This window comes from Mus caroli, chromosome 3 (genome assembly GCF_900094665.2).
Source record: "Mus caroli chromosome 3, CAROLI_EIJ_v1.1, whole genome shotgun sequence".
Classification (NCBI taxonomy): Eukaryota; Metazoa; Chordata; class Mammalia; order Rodentia; family Muridae; genus Mus; species Mus caroli.
Genome location: NC_034572.1, coordinates 97,205,705 through 97,227,984, shown reverse-complemented (window position 1 = coordinate 97,227,984; position 22,280 = coordinate 97,205,705). Strand labels below are relative to the sequence as shown.

Below are 22,280 nucleotides of genomic sequence, written 5' to 3'. Positions count from 1 at the left end.
GCAAAGGAACAAGCCAGTGAAACCCTCAGCCTTTCTATTCTAGATCATTCTATGGCTGACCTTCACCTTGCTCTTACTATGTGAAGCTACCATAATTTCTTTTTTAAAAACTTTACTTTTGTTTGATGTGTACAGGTGTTTTGTCTGCATGTATGTTCCTGTGTGTGCAGTGCCTGTGACATGCTAGAAGAGGGCACCAGATTCCCTGGGACTGGAGTTCTATATACATAACTGAGCCACCCTTCCCATGGCTGCTGGGAGTGGAAACTGGGCCCTCTGGAAGACCAAGCAGGATTTTTAATCACCGAGCCATTTTTAATCACCACCCTAATGCAGCTTCTTGGTTGTGCAAATAATTAAGGAGCCCTTAAAGTCATGTGCAGACAGTACTTCTCAAGTTGCTAGTTGGCCTTTCTTGTTCCTTAACCAACTCTGTGGCACCAATCTGGAACTCACCAAAAGCTTCTTACAGTAGCCAAACCACCGGCTTCCATCTTCTCCAGTTAGCACGAAGGAAAATGTTTCACTGAAAACAAAATGAAACACAGCTGCTTAAGGCATTCACTGAACAAGTAAAAAGGAGTCATTTGTGATCTGGGAGGCAACAGAAAGAGCCATCGATCTCAAGTCACATTCACCTGCAGAGGGCCCAGGTCTTGTCCTGTAAGTGAGTATGGGACAAGCTGTTGGTATTGCTTGTCCCCTTTTCTTATTTACGCTCGTTAGCTATTAATCAATCCTGTTTCTCTTTTGTTGAACATGTAAATTAGCCAAACATACAGGTAAGCAAGCTGTAAAGGGTCTTGATAATGTCATTTTCTCCCTTGCAAATTCTTCGGTTTGGTTCTGAGGCCATATGGAACAGTGATAGAAAAGATCATATCCTGGGCTGGGAAGATGGCTCACTGGATAAAGTGCTTGGCACACTAGTAAGACCTGGATACAGACCTGCAGGTCTATACCAAGCTGCATGCAACAACATCTGTAATCTTAGCTCCCTACAGTGAGATGGGAGGCAGACAAGAGAATAGCCAAAAGGGGGATTAAGGCCAGCTAGCTTGACATAAACAGTGGAGATAAGAAACCCTGTCTCAAACAAGACAGAGGCAAAAACTGACACAATGTTGTCCTTTGTCCTCCACACAGAAGCATGCATGTCAATCCTCTGTGTACATGTGAGTACAGAACAGAGGCGTGGAATCCTCCTGAACCTGGTAGTACAGACAGCTGTGAGGCACTGGACCAAAGGTCCTGGGACCCAAACGCAGGTCCTCTGCAGTAGTACTTGTCCTTAACTACTGGGCCATTCCCCCATCCCACAAAATCCCTTAATGCTTCAGTTACCCACATCTATTAGGCTGAGGTCTCCCTCTGTACAAGACCCACAAAGGAACACCCTACACAGGAACACAGCATCTGGGCTGTGGCTTTTTCTGACAACTTAAAGGAGAAATATGACAACTACAATTGTTCTGCTTCACTGTTTCTAGGTTTAACCCGGTTATTTTGGGCCATTATCTAACTGAAGGTGATGTGGAACCATTTTGAAGGATTGGTAAACTAAGGGTATTCGCAAATTTGCTTCTCCTTACACTGAAATTAATGCTTTTCTTTCCTGAGCTCTCACAAGGAATGTTCTAATTCCTCCCCAGCCCCAGTGCAGCTTGCTCTGCAGTGGTCACTGCTCCTGACTCTATCCATTTGTCAGAGATGGATGCTATACACAGTTCCAGCAAACGGCAATCAGAAGGAGCTGGTTTACCTCTTGAGTTCTAAGGCTGGTGCACTGTCCTCTGAATCGGGAAAACAAAATCTGGGGATGACTTTGAGTCTCTCTTCAGTGTCTTTGGACTGCTTGTAGCCATGATCACCCTGAGAGAGAACAGCACAGAACATCAACCTATGAAAATGGAGAACAGAAGCTAACAAGCCTCAGCCTGGTCCCGGGGCAGCCGGATGTGCCACGCAGAGAGAGGTTTCTCTCAGTGACACTTGCACTGCTTTACAATACAGAGGACTGACAACAATCTAAGAATAAAGAGCCCCACGAGCAGACTGAGCCAGTGAAGACCCCATAACCTAGGGTAAGGCAGAGAGTGCTGAAGTTTCTCATCCAGAAGAGGAGCTGGACTCAGTTCTCAAAGTGTTTTATGAATCATGGAATTTAAGATAAATAAAAATCCCTTCTATTATACAGCAAAAACCTAGCCAGCTGAAATCATTATCTGATTAATAATCAGAGATGTTTAGAAAAGGCAGATAAGGGCTGATGAGATGGCTCAGTGGGTAAGAGCACCCGACTGCTCTTCCGAAGGTCCGGAGTTCAAATCCCAGCAACCACATGGTGGCTCACAACCATCCATAATGAGATCTGACTCCCTCTTCTGGAGTGTCTGAAGACAGCTACAGTGTACTTACATATAATCAATAAATAAATCTTTAAAAAAGAAAAAAAAGAAAAGGCAGATAAATGTTATTTAGAGGTACTATTTTTAAATGTTGCCCTGTATATAATCATTCCCTTAGCTTTGCTACCTAATTATAGGTTTGTGACTTCCTGTAAATTTTCAGCACAGAAGACTCTTACAAAAGTGGTATGAGTCTGATATGGTGCTGTCCACCTATAGCCCAGCTTTTCGGAGGTGGAAGCAGAAGAATTAGGAATTCAAGGCTAACCTTGGCTACAGAGAAAGCTCAATGTCAGCCTGGGATACAAAAGACCCTGTTTCAAAATAACAAAAAAGTGGTATTGTACTTCAAAAGGCAGTCTAAATTTAGTTAAATGAAAGGACATGAAAAGAAATGAGTAGAACTATCTATAAAAAGCAGCACAGAAATCTTATTGGGATACAGCTTTTAAGAGAATAAATCAAAGTTTTACGATGAATTCTTTAAAAAAAAATGCACATATCTCTGCCAGGGAGTTCTGCTCTGAAAGCAGCAGGACTGCAGCAGGACTGGGAGCTCAGCTTCCAGAGCCCCTGCCTCGCAAGCGAGTGGGCTCAAGCCCAGCACCACATGTGAAAAAAGCACCTAACACATTTTGTTAGTGGTGACACGGTGTGTTCGCAGTCATCTTCAGCTAAGGTGTTCCACAACAATCCATACTGGGCTCCTCAGGGCTCTCTCCATCCTCCAACTGACAGCACCCGGGACACAAAAACAGCAAGCAGTCTACCTGGGGCATTTGTTTTATTTTTAATTCTGTGTATGCCTGTGTATCCCCCTGTGGCTGTGCATATGAGTGCAGTTGTCTGCGGAGGCCAGAGAAGGGCACTGGATTCTTGGGTGGTGGAGGACCAGTGGTTGTGAGCCACCTGACATGGGTGCTGGGAACTGAACCCTGGTCCTCTGCAAACACAGCAGTTGCTTTTAACCATTGTACCACACTTCCAGCCCCACTGAAGGCACTCTTGACACATCTGACCACGTAAGTATACGCTCCTCTGGTACAACATCTATTAATTCAGGCTCAGCTTTGCTATAAAATTAATTAAAGCTTGGGAGGGGGAATGTGAAGGTCTTCCTAAGCTGGACATGGTGGCACATGGTGGCACATACCTGTAATCCTAACACTGGGGAGGCTGAAGCAGAGGGTCATGAGGTCAGGGCTAACCTGAGTTACACAGGGAGTTGAAGTAATCTAACCTAGATTACAGTGTAAAAATGTTTAAAAGGAAAAAAAGCTCCCTCCAGGCAGGAAATGTGATTACTCAAAGGATATTTATTTAGATTACAATAGTATTACCTGACTGCGAATTGCTGAGACATGGCACTCCTATGTAAACTGAAGAACTTTATGAGCAATCTGACTTGTACAGTTATTCACTATGGGGATGTTGCTAAGGTCCCCTTCTCTCCTGGTTCTTCTTAGAAACACAGTCTTTCCATGTAGCCCAGGCTGGCCTCAAACTTTTGATGTTCCTGCCTCTGCCTCCTAAGTGCCAGGATTACAGGCGTGTCACCATACCTGGCCGAGTTAAGGCCATTTGCAGGAAATGTCTTTTAGATCCCCAGTACAGTTGTACTTCCTCCTGTCTGGTGAAACACACAATTCAGGGTTAGAGAGTCCAGCCCTACAGTGACCAAGCAGTCGTCCAAATAAGAGGTGCCATCGGCCATTGAGGCTCATGTCTGAAAATCCCAGAATATGGGAAGGTGAGGCACAAAGTCAGTCTAAGCTACATACTAAGTTCTAGGACAGACTGGGCTATACAACAGAGCTTTGTCTCAAAACAAACAAACAAACAAACAAACAACCCTAAGAAGTGCTTTGTCTCTAAACAAACAAACAAACAAACAAACAACCCTAAGAAGTGCTTTGGTGCAGATAACAAACGGAGAGTGGAGCAGGTTGAGTAAGTGCTCCTAAGGGTCCCTCTGCTGAAGGCGCAGTTCACAGAGACGGTCCTCTGTGCAATGAGTGACAAAAATTAAATATCACATAAAACATAACTTCAGGGACCAGTGAGATGGCTCAGCAGGTGAGGGTGTTTACTGCCAAGCCTGGCGAGCCAAGGCTTATCCCTAGAAACCTTATGACAGAGGAGACTAACTCTCATCTCAAAAACACGTGAACAATAAAAAGTACTCCCAAACTAAACCAACAAAACAGACTAAAAAAGAATACCAAAGGTAAAAGATTAAAACAAAACCCTTGGCCGGAAGCCGGGCGTGGTGGCGCACGCCTTTAATCCCAGCACTCGGGAGGCAGAGGCAGGCGGATTTCTGAGTTCGAGGCCAGCCTGGTCTACAAAGTGAGCTCCAGGACAGCCAGAGATTTAAAGAGAAACCCTGTCTCGAAAAACCAAAAAAAAAAAAACAAAACAAAAAAACCCTTGGCCGGGTGTGGTGGCACATGCCTTTAGGGAGGTAGACGGATTTCTGAGTTCGAGGATAACCTAGTCTACAGAGTGAGTTCCAGGACAGCCAGGGGCTACACAGAGAAACCCTGTCTTGAGAAACCTAAAAACAAAACAAAACAAAACCAACCAACCCAAAAACAAAAACAAAAACAAAAACAAAACAAAAAAAACTCCTTTTTCCTTTCATGTGTGGTCTGGGAACTGCTATAAGTTTTATTTGCTATTTAGGGTCACAGTGCCCAGAGCCCAGGAGGGTCAAGCACAGACCCACAGACAGCCAGTGCTGTAATAACTGACTAAATGGACAAATGCCTTTGTGAGACAGGCCGAGCAGAGCAAAGAAGAGTGTTAACAACAGCCAGGCTGGCATGGGGGTTCCCAGCACTTGGGATGCTGAAGCAGGAGGACTGCCCATTCAAGGAGAACCTCAGTGTTGGTAAAAGCTGGCAGAGAGATCAGTAACTAAGAGGAAATGAACAAGGAGTACACAGGAGCCTGTGGCGGCCGCTTGGCCACCTTGCACCTACCTTGCTTGGGAACTGCTGTATGACCTGGGGAGTGTACCCTGCCGGCTTCTTCTGCAGAGAAACCACCACGAAGAGTTCAAAGAGCTGCTGCTCCTGCAGTTCAATGAGGTCGCGCTCCAAGGTCTGGTAGTGGGGGTTCCTCTTGGAGGACGGCTGCAGCTGTGCCAAGCGCTTGTGGCGATCTGTAACGAGGCCACAGCGTCAGGTTCCCTTGTGCCCTGATCCTATCTAGCCCCAAAGCCACGGCTCTCAAAGGGAGAATCGTTTGTGGTCATTTGTTAGATGAGCAGATAAGTGTCTTCTCCACAGATATCTCTGTTTGGGCTATGACATGGGAGAAGACATGATCAACAGTCCTAGTCCTAGTCCACCTCTAGGAAGCACTGGGACTCACACCCATGTCCCATCTGTAGTGCATGCTTTATGTATGTATTATATATATACCTCACCAGGACACATGTAAAACATCTAGGAAAAAATACTAGACTGACCATAGAGGCCCTTTCTGGTGATGTTGTGAAAGCATGAAGGAGGGAAGGATCCAATAGAAGAACAGGGTTGGGCTGAAGAGATGGCTCAGCGGTTAAGAGCACTGACTGCTCTTCTAGAGGTCCTGAGTTCAAATCCCAGCAACCACATGGTGGCTCACAACTATCTGTAATGAGATTGGATGCCCTCTTCTGGTGTGTCTGAAAACAGTGTACTTACATATAATAAATAAGTAAATCTTAAAAAAAAGAAAAGAAAAGAAAAGAACAGGGTCCTACACAGAGACTAAGAACAGGCAGGGCAAACCAAAACCAAAGTAACCTTTCAATAAAGAGCCCATCCTTTCCCTTTCTTCCTTGGCACACATCACTAATAAGAGGTGTGGCTTTTACCAATGACAGTTCTTCAAGAACGACACACAAGAGCTGGAGAGATGACTCAGTGGTTAAGAGCATATACTACTCTTCCAGAGGGCCTGAGTTTGGTTCCCAGTCCCATGTCAGGTGCTCCTGGGGACCTGTCACCTCTGGCCACCTGTACTCGCATGCACTTAGGCCCACTTTGATAGAAAACAAATCTAAAATAACTTTTAAAAACTAAGCATATGGACCTCTGGAATAGCAACAAAGCCAGAAGCTGCAACTACCTGATTCTTATTTTTTTTTTTTTTAAAGATTTATTTATTTTGTGTGAGTACACTGTAGCTATTTTCAGACAGACCAGAAGAGGGCATCAGACTGAATTACAGATGGTTGTGATCCACCATGTGGTTGCTGAGATTTGAACTCAGGACCTCTAGAAGAGCAGTCAGTGCTCTTAAGCTCTGAGCCATCTCTCCAGCCCAGATAATGACTTTGGAATAGAACATGGATAGCTCAAAAGTAAGAGCAAGAATGGATAAAGGGACCGAAGGACATTAGAAAGCTTATGAGCAGCAAACGGAAAAGTGGAGAGAGGTAGGAAGAGGAAGGAACCTCTGTTGCACACCCATCTGACAGGAGAGCGATCCCGAGAACAGGAGAACAGAACAGACAACAGCTCAATCAGCAAGCAGGCGACAGACCGAACAGACACTGTCAAGCCAAGAACTATGCATGGCAAAAGTATGTGGAAGAATGTTCAGCATCAGAAGAATACCATTACAACCATGCCGAGACTGCTACCCCCTCCGCCAGGTACGATGGCTTTTGCCACTAAATATGTCACGCTGTGGATCAAATATTAAGAACTCTTTAAACATACAACCAGGAATGGTTTCCTAGAAACCACTCAGTTTACTGGATGTTCTAGGAAAAAGTGTGCTGACCCTCCAAAGGGCCGAGTTCAAGTCAAGACACATCTGTTTTTGCTTCTCATTAGCAACTGCAATAAATTAGTCATCCTTCCACATCAATGCTGAACCCCATGATGATGCTCCTAGTTTCATCTTTAGTCAGGCTACAAAATCTAACACCTGGAGCAGCTTAGGCCATCGGGGAGCACAAGGCTGTTACTCATGAGATCAGGGTGTCAGAGCTGGCCCGGCTTTGATACCTTGTGACTGCTCTTTGTGATGCTGTGCGTCAGCCAATTAAACAAGAAACTAAACGAAACCTGCTATGACAATTTGTCTCATGAAGATGCAGAGCACATTAACGGCTTGTACAAGCAAGAGCCAGAAATGCAAGGATTCTGAACCTAACAGGAGCCCTATAGCCTGGAACAGAAGTAGCGCTATGTAAATTATCTATCTCCTTTCTTAACGACAGATGAGAAATGCACTTAATAATTGCGCCCGAGTTACTAGAGAGAAATCAGCCATGTCAGGCTAAGTGCTTGCCAATGTGGATCATTCACACACTCTTCTGGCATGTGCACACGCCCGGGCATGTGGTGCCGGCCTGTGCCCTCCAGAACTCGTCCTCAGAACCATCCTGGTTTACCTCACTCCACTTGGGGAGATTTGTCATGTTGTCAAACAGCTGAATGTACTGTTTAGCTCCGCAAATCTCAACAGGGTCTGAGAATGAAGCAATGGCCAACACCGTGAACTTCCCATGGGGAAAACCACTCTTAATCACAAAGGCAGGCGCTGCTCCACCCGCCCAGGATCACGGAGGGAGCAGCTCGCTGACTCACTCACTCTTTGGCAGGTACTCAGCATCGCTCTCGTTCCCACTGGTTTCACCTGGAAAAAGGGAAGAGAGGAGAGCTTCCGTTGGTATTGTCTCCTAGTGGGAAGCAGGAGGATGAGAACAATGGGAAGCTGCCATAGTCAGCCCACCCCCCAAGAGGGATGGAGGCGGAGTTAGCAAAGGTCAAATTAGCAGAGCTGTTGAAAAAGAACAGCCCTGCAGGATCTGAAACACAGCACTGAATCCTACATACAAGATGAAGATTCCATGTTTGCTCTAAGTGTGAGTGTGTGAGATTATTTATAAATTAAACATAGTAAGATATTAGTAACTTAGGTCAAAATACAGCAGTTATAACACAACATAAATGAGAGTTCCGTGACCGCAACTCTCTCTTCCCATACTTTGACAGTGTACTGGGGTGATTTGGGACCGACAGGTTTGTCTTGACATGAAGTGAGGGAATGGAGCAGGTTCTGTATGATGCAGTAAGCTGCGACCAAAGGGAGGCCTAAACAGAAGCACTGTGACCCAGGGAAGCTGCCTGGCTGGCTACTGACAGGTGGGTGGCACACAGGAGAGCTACACAGAGGCCTGGTTCACAGCCTGGGAAGGAGAGGGCTGATGACAACTCCACCACCTGCTTACCACAGTGACCCCCACCCCCCAACCTCAAGCTTGTCAACTCTGAAGACAGGGGCTACACTCTTCACAAGGGAGTGTTGGTGTGTGTGTGTGTGTGTGTGTGTGTGTGTACACAAACCATTGAACGTATGGGCTTTGCACCCTGGCTACCAATGAAGTATTCTATACCATAATTCTAAAAATATAATTTGCCAAAAGATAACAAATAAAAAAATATTTTAAAAAATGGCAAGGGACTCAGGAAGAGCACTGCCCTTCTGTAGAGTGTGTGTAGACAGATCCGCAAATGGGATTTTAAGTAAGTCAATTAAAACACTTCACTGGGTACGAAGGTTCATGCCCTGATCCCAGCACCTGGGAGACAGGCAGGTAAATCTCGGTGAATTCCAGGTCAACCTGGTCTACACAGAATTCCAGGCCAGGCAAGGAACTCTTCCTTATGTATAGTGAGGCTCTTTCTCAAAAAAAGAAAAAGGCTGGTGAGCTAAATCCCAGGACCATATGGATCACTGTTTGCTCTCAATTGTCCTCTAACGTCCAAATCCACACGACAGCACCAATGCACCACCACCCACAACGCAATGAATAAATAAGATATAATTCAGTCTTTTTAGAAAATTCTAGATTAAGTCTAAAAAAATTAATCAAACTAGAAACTGCAAAAGAAAAATCTTTAAATGTATCAAGAAAATCATAGCCTAATATTTGTAAATTTAAAACACGTATAAATTTGATTATATAACATTTTGAAATTCAGTCAGGCCTGGTGGCCACACCTGTAACCTAGTTCATGAGAGGCTGACACAGAGGATCAGGGGTTTAATGCCAGCTTCATGTATACAAAGTGGGTTTTTCAGATAACCTGGCCTACATGACCTGCTTCAAAAGCAAGAGAGAAAAAAATGAAAATTTCTATCTAATTAAAAAATAAAAAAAAGAGGGCCCCCAATGGAGGAGCTAGAGCAAGTAACCAAGAAACTAAAGGGATCTGCAACCCTATAGGTGGAACAACAATATGAACTAACCAGTACCCCCAGAGCTCGTGTCTCTAGCTGCATATGTTGCAGAAGATGGCCTAGTTGGCCATCAGTGGAAAGAGAGGCCCACTGGTCGTGCAAATTTTATATGCCTCAGTACAGGGGAACGCCAGGGCCAAGAAGTGGGAGTGGGTGGTTGGGGGAGTGCGTGGGGGAGCGTGGGGGGGGGACTTTTGGGATAGCATTGGAAATGTAAATGAAATAAATACCTAATTAAAAAAGAGTTGTTTTAAATTAAAAAGATGAAAAATAAATTGGGAAAAGAAGTCTGTTTACTGAAGACACAAAAAACGTCTTTCTATTTTTTGTGCTTTTAAAGACAGGTTCTCATTCTCTAATAGCCCAGGCAAACATGGAACTTCATTATATAGCACAGCCTAGACTCAAACTTGGGGTACTCCTCCTGCCTCACTCAGCCTTCCAAATGCTGGGATTGCAGACACGGGCCACCATGCTCAGCAGCTTAAAGCTAAATTCCTTTCTTCTTCTGTTTTTTTGAGCCAAGGTATCTTTGTTCACTATGTAGACCATTCTGGCCTCAAACTCACAGAGATCCGCCTGCCTCTGCCTTCCAAGTGCTGGGATTAAAAGCTTGCCACCCTATTTGGCTCAAAACTAAGTTTCCTAATATTCAAATAGCTACTACAAATCATATGGGAGAAGCGCACGTGGTCTAGGAAAATAGCTCAATTCATCAAGTTCTTACAGCACAAACATGAGGGGGACCTGGGTCTCCTCCCCAGAATCCATATCAAAAGCCAGCTACAGTGGTATGTGCTTATAATCCCACTAAAGGGACTCACTAGCCAGACAGCACAGCTTACTCAGTGAGTGCTAGGACAGTCAGAAACTGTCTTGAAAAACAAGGTAGGCTGGACCAGCTAAGACTGGCCTCTGAACTCCACATATATGTGCACGAATGTTCACACACACACACACACACACACACACACACACACACACTACAAACATGTACATGTGTACATACACACACATAAGAAAAAGATCACATGCCAGAAAAAAATGGTAAATGGCTATGAATAGGCAATTCACAAAAGAGATTTATAAATTATTGATAAATGTGAAAACTTTCCCAAGTTCATAATGAAAATAAATAAATTAAAGCAAAAAATAAGATAATACATTTTAACCTTAAAAATTGTTTCATTAATCAACTTGATGAAAACTATGGAAAAGTATATTCATGTTGTTTGTAGAAACAGGCTATTACCAGCCATTTGTGGGACAACAGCTATAAAAATGTTTTATTTTAGTTTTTTAAGACAGAGTCTCTGTAGCTCAGGCTGTCCTGGAACTCACTAGGTAACTCAGGGTGGCCCTGAGTTTGCATAATCCTCCTGCCTCAGTCTCCCAAGTACTAGAATTACAAGGGTAAGCTGTGCTCATCTGCTAGAATAGTTTTAAGTCCAAATAGTCAAGTGACTATTTGGTCAAGTGAGCCTACTACAAGGAACTTAGTTTACAAATACAACACACTAAAGAAGTACAAGAATGAGCACTGCAATATTATTTGAGAGTGTGTGTATTTACAGACAGTTTATCTCCATAGGTTAAGTATGTTAGACACATCAAAAATGTCTACCACTTAGATTTTTAAAGATGGAGGTTCTGGGGGCAGAATGAGCAGCTCAGCCAGCCACAGTGACCTCCATTTCTACACCGTGAAGTGAAGTAGAACTCCGGGGTCTCTGTACTCATACTGAAAGGGTTTTGAGTATATGAACTAAGTCTTTTAAAAAGAAAAGCACAGAATAAGTCTGACTAATGTAAAATGACTTAAACAGAAAGAAGTCATCAGGGGCTAAAGCGATGGCGAGGTGGTTATGAGCGCTTCCTGCTCTTCTAAAGACTCTGAGTTTGGTTCCAAGCACCCACGTCAGGTGACTGACGACCGCCTGCACCTCTAGCTCCACGGCGCTTACACCACTTCAGTCTCTTTGGGAATCCGAAACATATGTGCCACACATACAGGCGCATAACTAAAAATAAAGTCGGTTTTGTTGATTTGAGACAGGGTCTCACTGTAGCCCTGACTGCCCTGGAACTCATTAAGTAGGCCAGGCTGGCCTCAAATTCACAGAGATCTACCTGCCTCTGCCTGGGATAAAAGGCATACCTTACCATGTCCAGCTTAAAAATAAAATCTTTACAAAGAAGTATTATCCTTAGAATTGAGTATTCTTGTGAGCTTGTGAAGTTTATAGAAAGAAAGCCAAAAGGGAAGAAAGTGCAACTCAAGTGCCAGAGGTCTTGTCAAAGGTCGCTTAAAGGCTTGCTGAGTTGCAGCCATCGGGGTGTGTGTTACAGGGCCAGAGAATGAGGCACTGAGAACCTACAGGGGTAGGAAAAGCCCTGGGCTGTCTCTCTTTTGATTTCAACACATGCAATTATAACAGAGTTGAAGAAAGGCAGTGTCGTTTTGTAACCGAGACTGGAAGTTAAGAAATGTCCAGGTTGGAGGTGACCGCACCGCTTAAGTGCAGAGTGGGCACACACAATTTTCCAGGTCCATCAGGCAGTGCTGACATACAGACAAAAGCATGAGAAATGAAAGCCAGAGCAGTGCGCTCTGCTGAGAGTCAGGAGCTCCCCACACAGAAGCTGGGGGAATGAATGCTAACTTTCTCCAGGTTCCATGGAGGTCTAGGGACTGTCACTCTGTTTGGTTTGGGTCTTGGTGCTAGAAGTTAGCAATTTAAGCTACTGAAGAAACTTTTTTCCAATGATATAATTTTTTTAAAAAGCCAAATCTGATTCCTCAGGACCTTGTCTTCAGCAGGTATGGTGTACCTGAAGTCCTAGAGGCCACATGCAAGATTGGCTGTTCAAGCCTCGGTTTAAGGACAATGTGGCCAACTCAGAGCTACATCTTAACACATGAAATTTATCTGAAGAGTCAAATTTTACTAAAATCTCATAAGCATAAAAAGATAATCTACTTAGAATGCTGTAGATTACCAAGTTTACAATGCTGAAGTTACCAAGTTTAGACTGTTATTAGTTTGAATGGCAATCATTCAGTTGGGTACTGCATGTCTGCTGACCATGCTGGTGTATGGCTGTACTGCAGCACCTGAGACCCCGAGGCAGAAAGAAGGACTCCAAGCTCCTGACCAGCCTGGGCTACAGATCACGATCCTATCTCAAAAGAGGAACAAACAAGAGATCAAAGTGGAATGACAAAATCATTACTCTAAGAAATGTAGACTCATTGCTTATAACTGTTTTACTTATTTATTCACATAATGTTTTTACTTTGAACTCAGTAAGAAGGAATTGAAAATGGCCTGGGAAGCACTTGGTTTGAGTGTGATGACTGTTGCTGGAAGCCTCAAGCGGAAGGCTCACCCCAAGCTCAGGGCCAGCCTGGGATACATGGCTCAGGGCCAGCCTGGGATACATGGCTCAGGGCCAGCCTGGGATACATGGGGAGTGCTGGGCCAACTAGAACTCTGTCTAATCAAACGCTGAGTCGTGTAACAATGCTCCCTTCATGTGCTGTTAGGGTTTCAATCCAAAATGTCCCCAGAGGCTCATGATCTGAATGCTTGTTCTGCAGCTGCTGGCAAGGTTCTGGAGAGCTTTAGCAGGAGGGGCCTAACGGACAGCCGCAGGCTATAACCCCACCCCTGGCGTCGTCCTCCTAGTCTGCACAAGCTCCTGCCACCACGAGCTGAAAGGACTGAAACCATGAGCCTAAAGAAATCTTCCCATCACTAATTGTTCCTAGAGGATACGCTGGTCACAGCAGTAGGGGGTTAACACACTGACAGTGACAAACTGAAAGCACAGACCATGCTTACCTTTTGAGGAGGGGGCTTCTTTTCCAGTGTAAGGCTGTAACTTTACCCTCTTCTTCCCTCTCTTAGATTCAAATGTATCATTTATTTTCAAAACAAGCTGTTAAAAAAAAAGGCAAGAAAAGTACAAGTTAAAGTCACCACCACCAAGGCACTGTGGCATCTGCATGACTGGCACTAACACACTAAATTCTCCTTTAGAGGAAAGAGTCACTGAGTAATAAAAACCTTCGCGTTGCTGGGCAGTGGTGGTGCACGCCTTTAATCCCAGCACTTGGGAGGCAGAGGCAGAGACAGGTGGATTTCTGAGTTCGAGGCCAGCCTGGTCTACAGAGTGAGTTCCAGGACAGCCAGGGCTACACAGCTAAACTCTGTCTCAAAAAACCAAAACAAACAAATAAACAAACAAAAAATACCTCCACATTTTTCAATTTTGGATTACAATGGTATCATTAGATGATGTGTGTTCTCATACTAATGTCTACAACCTAGGAAAGAAAATTGCAGAGGACCCCCGCCCTTTCAGATGAACCCAGTGCAGCTTCTTGGGGAGAGATTGTGTGTCACTCCGTGCCACAACCTGCAGGGAATGCGGCTACTGCACTCCCTACCGTGATTAAGAGGGCTCAAGTTTTCACTTGCTGAGAACAGGAAGGGGAACGTCACCCACTGCAGGGTGGGGCTTGGCTAGTTCTGCTCTCACGAGTTTCTCCCAAGAAGAGATAATCTCTCTCATGGAGCTTTTGTCAAAAGGAGCGCACTCTGCCAGTGTGGGGACAAACGCTGCAACTAATTTTAGAGCTGTCATAAAAGTGGGAAATTCAAATTACTCCACACGTTTCCACCGCTCCACTCATCAAGCTGCACCTCGAGCAACTGCAACCAGATCATTTATTTTCAACTTGCTTCACCACTGTTTCTATTTAGTAAGTAATACTCAGACTTCTTCCCTAACGCTGGGGAAGAGCTATGTATAAAAGAGACATCAGACACTCAGAGATACAGGCTGAGGAGAAACAGAAAAAGGAGAAGAGCTGTATAAAACACGGGCTGATTAACTTCTCTGTGCCTACTTCTCTTTTTTCCTAAGGTTCCAAGCTTAAGTATTCATCTTGAGGGAACACACTGCCAGAGAGCTGTTAAGCCCACCTCTGGACAAGTCAACAGACTGTTGAGGAGAGCCCTCGCTCGCTTGTGCTTTGTCCATGTCTGATCCTGCAGGCAAGCCAGTCAGTCCACTATAGCCAAAGCATGGAGGAGCACGCGCAGACCTTCGCCATGTCTGTGGATGAGTTTGTTCTCTTACAGGATTTCTGTAGCTGCCATTCAAGTAAAACACTGCCAGTGTTCCTCACTCTCAAGCAGGAGAGAGAATCCAAAAGAGAAAGGTGCTTTATGGACTATAGAGAGACCTTTGGGAGCAAACGAGTTTTAGGTGCAGAAACTCCCATGATAGCATAAATATTAAGTGGATTTGCAAAGTAGAATAAAAAGTACGCTCACATATTTTGAAGGAAACTACTGCTCTGGGACTAGCAGAGCAAGTCGCAACCTAGAGTCCCAGTTATGAGGCAGGAGTAGGCACCCATGCTTACTTTGCAGCTGCAGCAAACACTGCAGAATGCTCTAAGAAACAACAGAAGCAGCTGCTTTACGTGACAGCCACAAACAGGACAGCGTCAGGGAAGCCACGAGCAGTCGCACACAGGCTTCCAGAGCAGAGAACGGAAGGAAGGGTGGGGAGCAGGCATATGGACGAGCTCTGAAAGCAACTTCCCCGCCAGGAACGGCTGGAGCCGTCAAAGAGGACATAAATGAAAACTGCTTTTCTTACGGAATGTTTCTGAAGATGTTCAAACAACAAAATTTGTATTGCATATGGGACATTCTAAAAGAACTTAAGATACTTTTATAAGATTTTGTTTTCATTATTTTTAAATGTATGTATGCCGTGGACATCCTGCTTTTAGCAGGGCAGGGTGGTGCATGCCTTCAGTCCTAGCACTCAGGAGGCGAAGGCGGAGGGGGAGGCAGCTGGATCTGTGAGTTTGAAGCCAGCTTGGTCTACAGAACAAGTTCCAGGACAACCAGGGCTACACAGAGAAGCTGTTTCAAAAGAACAACAAAAACAACAACAAAAACCCTCATCTTCAAAGTGACTTGGAGACTAGCCTGTAATACATGAGACCTATCTCATTCTCCTTCCTTCCTTCCTTCCTTCCTTCCTTCCTTCCTTCCTTCCTTCCTTCCTTCCTTCCTTTCCTTTCCTTTCCTTTCCCCTTCTTTCTTTCTTTCTTTCTTTCTTTCTTTCTTTCTTTCTTTCTTTCTTTCTTTCTTTCTTTCTTTCTTTCTTAAGAAAAGGAAGAGCTGAAAGAGTGACCCCATGACCTGTTGTTGCTGGCATCACTCACACCAGCCTCAGCAATGCATAGAACAGCACCCACTGGAAGAAGCATCGGCAGCACCCGGAGTTTCCTCAGGGCTCTCTTGTTTGTCCTCTGTGACAGGGAGGACTAAGCCCAGGGCCTCACCCAAGTGGGACAACACGCCGGCTCTCTTCTGTCTCCTTTAACCCTACTGCCCACAATCCTCTGAAACAGTTGCTAATGCCATTTCAAGGTCAGAAATCTTAAGCAGAATCCCTTAAGAGTCTGCATCTTGTTTTACGACCACATGATCCGCTAGAGTCTCATGGAGGTCTCAGTGTGTGCCAGACCCACCTTCCTGAGGAGACGGCTCCTGCAGGATGCCTGCCCGAGAGCAAGAGCAGAAAACAGACGGACTAAATGACTATGAAACACAGAGTTACCAAGGAACCGATCGATCTGTTCATAGTCACTAACCCAAGAAACAGGTTCGACTTTTGTTTATGTTAAAGTCAGGTACAAAATGTGTGTGCTAAATGAATAAATGACCTAATTCTCCTGGCGTTATGGAAGGAAAATCACCTCAACCACCTGACTTCACTACATATATATCTGCTACTGTAGTGTGCCAATCCTGAAAATATCTTCATGTAACCTCAAAGAGTCTCTCCTAAAAGAAGCTATGGCGACGAGTAATCTCATTAAAATATTCTGCCTTGTAACAGTTCCAGTCAAGATGGCAGAGGGGCACTTACTGCCTTTCCCCTCCCTTGAAGGCAATGTCATTTACTTCATACGGTTTTTGATAGTCTCTAGAACCAAACAACAGTCTGGTTTCTTTTTTCCACCTCTGAGTAGACATTGTAATCCTAATAAAAGACACATACTTCATCATTACTGAAACCTGTAAAGCCTGGCACAAGGCTGCCCTTGCTCTGGTACATAAAGGAACTGACATATAAACACTCTCCTGTTGTTAGAGAGTCTGGAGTTCACATGAGATCGGTAGCTGATTCCAGCCATTGCCAAGACAATAGAGGCCTTCCCAAGTCTGATTCCAACAGTAAGTTCTAACCTAATATTCAGTTCATCCTAAAGTTTATTCAACTTTATTAGAATCTGAAGACTGAGTGTGCTGGTCTCCTCACCGGTGGGAGATTTCTCTTCTTCCTGTTAGCCACCTCTCCAGCTCGGAACAGTTTCCATTCCGTTAGGGTGACAGGCAAAGTAGTATCCTTCGTGATCTTTGATCGAAAATATGCTTGCGAGTTCTTCAGTTCCATAGTCTTCCGCTGAAGGAACTGGGGTTTGGGAGGAAGCTAAAACAGGAGACACACTGGTCAAATAAGATCTCTAGGAAATGTCTCTGCTTCCAAACAAAGCCAACGCTCCCCCGGAAAATAAATGCTTATCTTTCCTTTAAACTCATCCCAAATGGGGATTCTGCAATTCCTTCTCATCCCAGTAATGTAATTTTTTTTCTTTTTTTTTTTTTCTTTTTTTTTTTGGTTTTTCAAGACAGGGTTTCTCTGTGTAGCCCTGGCTGTCCTGGAACTCACTTTGTAGACCAGGCTGGCCTCGAACTTAGAAATCCGCCTGCCTCTGCCTCCCGAGTGCTGGGATTAAAGGCGTGCGCCACCACGCCCGACTGTAGTTTGTTTTCTAATCCAAAATTCTACCCTGTGCTCTGATCAAATTCTCAAGGGAGAATAGCTCATCACCTTGACCGCCTCCAGCTATGGGTCTGAGTTTCAGGGAGTGATTGAATAACTGAGGCCCGGGCTGAGCACTGGGAACTGCAGAGGACTGAAAAGTGCCTGGCCTGTCTGCAGCCATAGGTTGTGACAATAGTGTGACTGAATGGGAGAAGCCATTAAGAAAATCAGTAACAGTAAAAGGTTTCTGAACAAACAAAATGAATTTAAACCCAGGCCACGAAGAGTCTGGGGTGGTTTGGGCAGTGCTCACCTGTGCTGCGTGGGGGCTTCACGGCAGCCTTGGCTGGGAGCACACAGCACGTGCCCTTTGCACTGTGCGTGATGTCATTTTACACAACACCAGCACACAGCTGGCTCAGACTAGAGACTCCTGCATGTTAGAAACTGTAATGTTCTCATTTTACACGCTCAGTGTTCTTTCTGTCTTTGCAAACAAGATGGTTTAATTACAGAAAGCAAAGACTTTAATACATTCCTGCTTTTGTGTCTTAGTGCGTGTCGTTGCTGAATTGTATTGTGTTAGAATATTTGATATTAAAATTCCTATTTGAGCCAACAACTTGCATTTCATTAAAAAGAAAAAAAAATCATTAAATGATGGGACTGGAGAAATGCCTCGGTGGTTAGGAGTGCTTAGTGATGTTAAGAGAACCTGAGTTCAGTTCCCAGCCCCCATGTTGGGGAACTCTCAACAGTCTGTACCTTCAGATCCTGCTGTCATCCAAGGGTACTGCATTGGTGTGCACATACCCATGGGCAAGTGATAAACACCCATATCTATAACAAAAAATTTAAAGATCGTGTGATAAATGTTGGCTTTAGATTAGGAGAGAATTTCCAATTTCTGAAATAGCCACAAACTTCTATCATTCTGTATTACAGCACCAAATATGCGGTAAAGATTTCATCCTTTTTTCAGAGGTTGAAATAGAAGCAAGGTTAAGATAGGGTCTCACTATGTAGCACTGGCAGGTCTGGAGCTCACTATGTAGGCCAGGCTGGCCTCAAACGCACAAAGATCCACCTACCACACGTCCAGCCAGGAATCAATTTTTTATGTAAAAATAAGCACACCTATTTCATTAGTGTGCATATTTGCTTTTGTCTTTAATAAATAACAAAATTATAAATGTATATATGTATATATTGTAAAATATATTTATGATTTATTGTCTGCAAAGGTTTAATTTGTATACCAATTACATACCTATATATCTGTGGTCATGTAAAAATTTCTTGGGTGGATGGGCATGATGGCACAAAACTTTAATCCCAGTACCCCAGTACTCTGGAGACAGAGACAGGCCGATCTCTGTGAGTTCAAGGCCACCCTGGTCTACAAAGTGAGTTCTAGACCATCAGGGGTTTACATAGTGAGACCTGTCTCAATCCCCCCTTGAGTGAAAAGGGGTTGCAAATAGAACAGTTTAAAGATCTCTGGCCTAATCTTACTCATCTTAAGTTGTTTTCTTTTTTTTTTTTTTTAATACTAAGATTACCCAACCAATAGCAAAGCAATTTTTAAAAGAAACCAGTATAGCATCTTCAAAACAAAACAAAAGAAAACACCCCCACTGACAATAAAATCTATATTCAGTGCCTCTTAGTTTGGGCCCCAGCTAAACCACCAGAACCTTCTATACGACCATACACAAGCATCTATGTGCTCTTCGGTGAAGCCTCTGCTTATACCTTGGGTGTTCGGAAGGCGCTCTTAGCAGGTGGCAGCCTCCACGCTGAAGGGGATCTCCAAACGGGGAACGAATGCACTGGGATATCTTCATAGGGATTTTCCTTGGCTGGATCTTTAGAAATCATAGCAACACTGATTAGAGGAATATAAAATGCTTTCCTTCTTCTTCTTCTTCATTCTCATGGGGGGTAAGGTTGTTAGACCAGTGCCATTTCAAACTGACATATCACTCCAGTGCTCATCCACGCTAAAGGACTCTGAAAACACTACACTGCAGCATTTACTTTCCAACTGAGTCACCTGTAATGACATCCTCTGTCAATCTCACTCACGATGAAAAAATGCATATGCCACGTGTTTCCAAATTAGAAAAACAAAGTTAAAACCAGATATGTTTGATTATAAGAGACCCCGTACAATGATGAGCACCCCCGAACATGCATTACATTAACTCCAAAGCATGAACACCTACATAAAATGTCCTCATAGATATTATCCTCGGACTGTGTGTAATAAAGTGCTGAGCCAGCATTTCTTCCAAGTTCTTCATGGATCTTCCGTGAGTTCCGAAAGTGCTGGATATCTTCAAATTCAAAGGATTTCCTTAAGAAAGAAGATATATTTTAAAGTTACACCTTCAAAAACTTTGATCTCAAAATGATAAGACAGAAATTGAAAAGACGTGTGTAAAATTATGAAGATGGCTGGTGGTGATACACGCCTTTAATCCCACTAAGGAGGCAGAGGCAAGTGGATCTCTGTGAGTTTGGGGCCAGCCACGTATACAGATCAAATTCCAGGACAGCCAAAGCTACACAGAGAAACCTTGTCAAAAAACAAAAACAAAACAAAAAACCAACAACAACAAAAAACCCCAAAAAACAACAACAAAAAAAAAACAAATAAAAAACCCACAAGATAATAAATACTGTTTTTATTTTATATGTATGTGTTCTGCCTACATTCATGCCCGTGTGCCTGATGCCCACAGAGGGTGTCAGAACCTCTGGAACTGGAGTTACAGATGGTTGTGACCTGCCATGTGGGCTCTGGTAATCAAACCTGGGCCTTCTGAAGGGCATCCAGTGCTCTTATCTGGTTAGCCACCTCTCCAGCCCCACAAATTACTCCCCAATTAAAAGTGAAGCTGAGGCCAGCATGCCCTAAATGATGCCAAAGAACGGACCTGCTTATCAGAAAGGTCTTTTGGTGTTTGGGCAAAGGGATAAGACAATGTCTTGCTATGGAGCCCAAGCTGGTTTTGTAAGTCACTATGTAGCTCAGATTAGCCTCAAAATTGTACTGATCCTCCTGCTTCAGCCTTTCTGGTGATGGGAATACAGATATGCACAACCTTACGGGTCCTTGAAGATGCCACTTGGAAAGTCTTCCTGCGCTCTTAGGTGGTAGACGTCACAAGTATTACCTATACTTCTTCACTTTTGCTTTCTCCTCCTACTTTGATTCTATGCTATCAATATCTCTATGCTCAGCTGAAGCCCGTATTCCAAGGTGGGAAAGGAAACTTGGACTGAAGGGCAAAGCAGCACAATGACTCGTGCACTACAAACCAGGGGCTGTAAGAGGAACACATCCATACCTTTTGGACCTCCCTCTGATCTTCCCGCCATGTTTCTTTGGTTCGGGATCCTGAGAAGAGGCCACACAGGAACTACTTTCACAGTACTTTTGGTCACAGTTCCTTTCTTTATATGGTACACCATCAGATTCAGACAAATACCTGAATGTCCTACGGGGTTTGGGCAAAGGATTTATAGAGGGGCCACATTCCTGCCCCTCAGGTTCATAATAAATATTTTCCAAGCTCTTGGTTATTCCGTAAGAACTATCCAGAACACTGAGATCCGGTTCTTTCCCTGTAGAGTTACAAGGTGCTAAGGCCAAATTTAAGGGTTTATCTGGGGAGAGTCCTTCTACGCTTTTCCACGGTATCTGGGAGGTATAGAAGTTTCCTGGCGGTAAGGAAGCCTCTGGATCCACAGCAACAGCTTGGCAGCCTTCGATTTGTTTGACCCGAGCACACACCCGGCTGGAGTCCAGTCCAGCTTCTGAAGGATGGGAGCCTCTACACTCTCCACCCTCGCCTTCATCCTCACTTTGATCTCGGCTTTTGGCATCTGTGTTTCTGGGTAAAGCCCCATTCCTTTCCTCACCAGTGGGACGCTTATGAGGGGGACTCTCTTGGTGGCAGTTATACCTCACTCCAAAGTCCTTTGGGTGAAACTTAGCTGTCTTGGTTACACCGTTAGCTCTTCCTTCCCACTGGGAAATCTTCTGTTTGATGTTTTTGCAGTGGCTCCTGGACAAGGTCTGAACAGCAGATCGTGTAAAGCCAACATCCATGTTCCCGGTGGGGTGCATGGCGAGAGTCACTCTTAGAGAGGTGCCATGACCAGTTAGCTGGAAAACGCTCTATTCTTTGCCTTGCCAGAACGGAAACGATCCCAGTGTTTTCCTTTCATGTTTAACTTGGAGGTATCTTGTTAAAAATAACAGTTTTCATCACGGAACTTTGTTGGAAACAGCTACAACTGTATCATGAATGATCCTATCAAAACGAGACAAGAATATTAACTTAGTTTTATGATTTCTTACTTTAAACCCCACTGAACACTGCCTACCCAGCACTGAATAAATTACATCGCATTTGCAAAAACTTGCCTGTAATTCAGCTCCATAAAGTCAAGCCTACTAAGAAAACATCCCTGGTGCTATTTCTTAAGCTGTCAGCTTTAATACTCTGCTGTATTTAATGCCCTGCAAACTGTATACGTTATTCTGTAATGAATCAATTCTTTTTTGTGTGTATGTGGCCTTATGTGTGCTAGACAAGCACTCTATCTCTGAGCTCGATACACCTCCTGCCCATAAATCTATTCTTTATGAAGCGTTTCTTTTTTTTTTTTTTTTTTTTTTTTTGGTTTTTCGAGACAGGGTTTCTCTGTGTAGCCCTGGCTGTCCTGGAACTCACTTTGTAGACCAGG

At 44.1% G+C, this 22,280-nt stretch overlaps 1 protein-coding gene across 1 annotated transcript in view; it reads right to left on the bottom strand.

The window, feature by feature from the left end:
- Positions 1–22,280, bottom strand: part of Dennd2c (DENN domain containing 2C) — a 69,696-nt gene that overhangs the window by 17,262 nt on the left and 30,154 nt on the right. Inside the window, exons 2-10 of the mRNA XM_021158857.2 lie at positions 20,876–21,844; positions 19,748–19,878; positions 19,275–19,387; positions 17,013–17,183; positions 13,502–13,598; positions 8,004–8,048; positions 5,393–5,574; positions 1,763–1,872; positions 457–526 (exon numbers count right to left, since the gene is read on the bottom strand). Of these exons, the coding sequence (XP_021014516.1) occupies positions 457–526; positions 1,763–1,872; positions 5,393–5,574; positions 8,004–8,048; positions 13,502–13,598; positions 17,013–17,183; positions 19,275–19,387; positions 19,748–19,878; positions 20,876–21,657 (1,701 nt within the window). The 5' untranslated portion in view covers positions 21,658–21,844. The remainder of the gene's footprint in view (positions 1–456; positions 527–1,762; positions 1,873–5,392; positions 5,575–8,003; positions 8,049–13,501; positions 13,599–17,012; positions 17,184–19,274; positions 19,388–19,747; positions 19,879–20,875; positions 21,845–22,280) is intronic.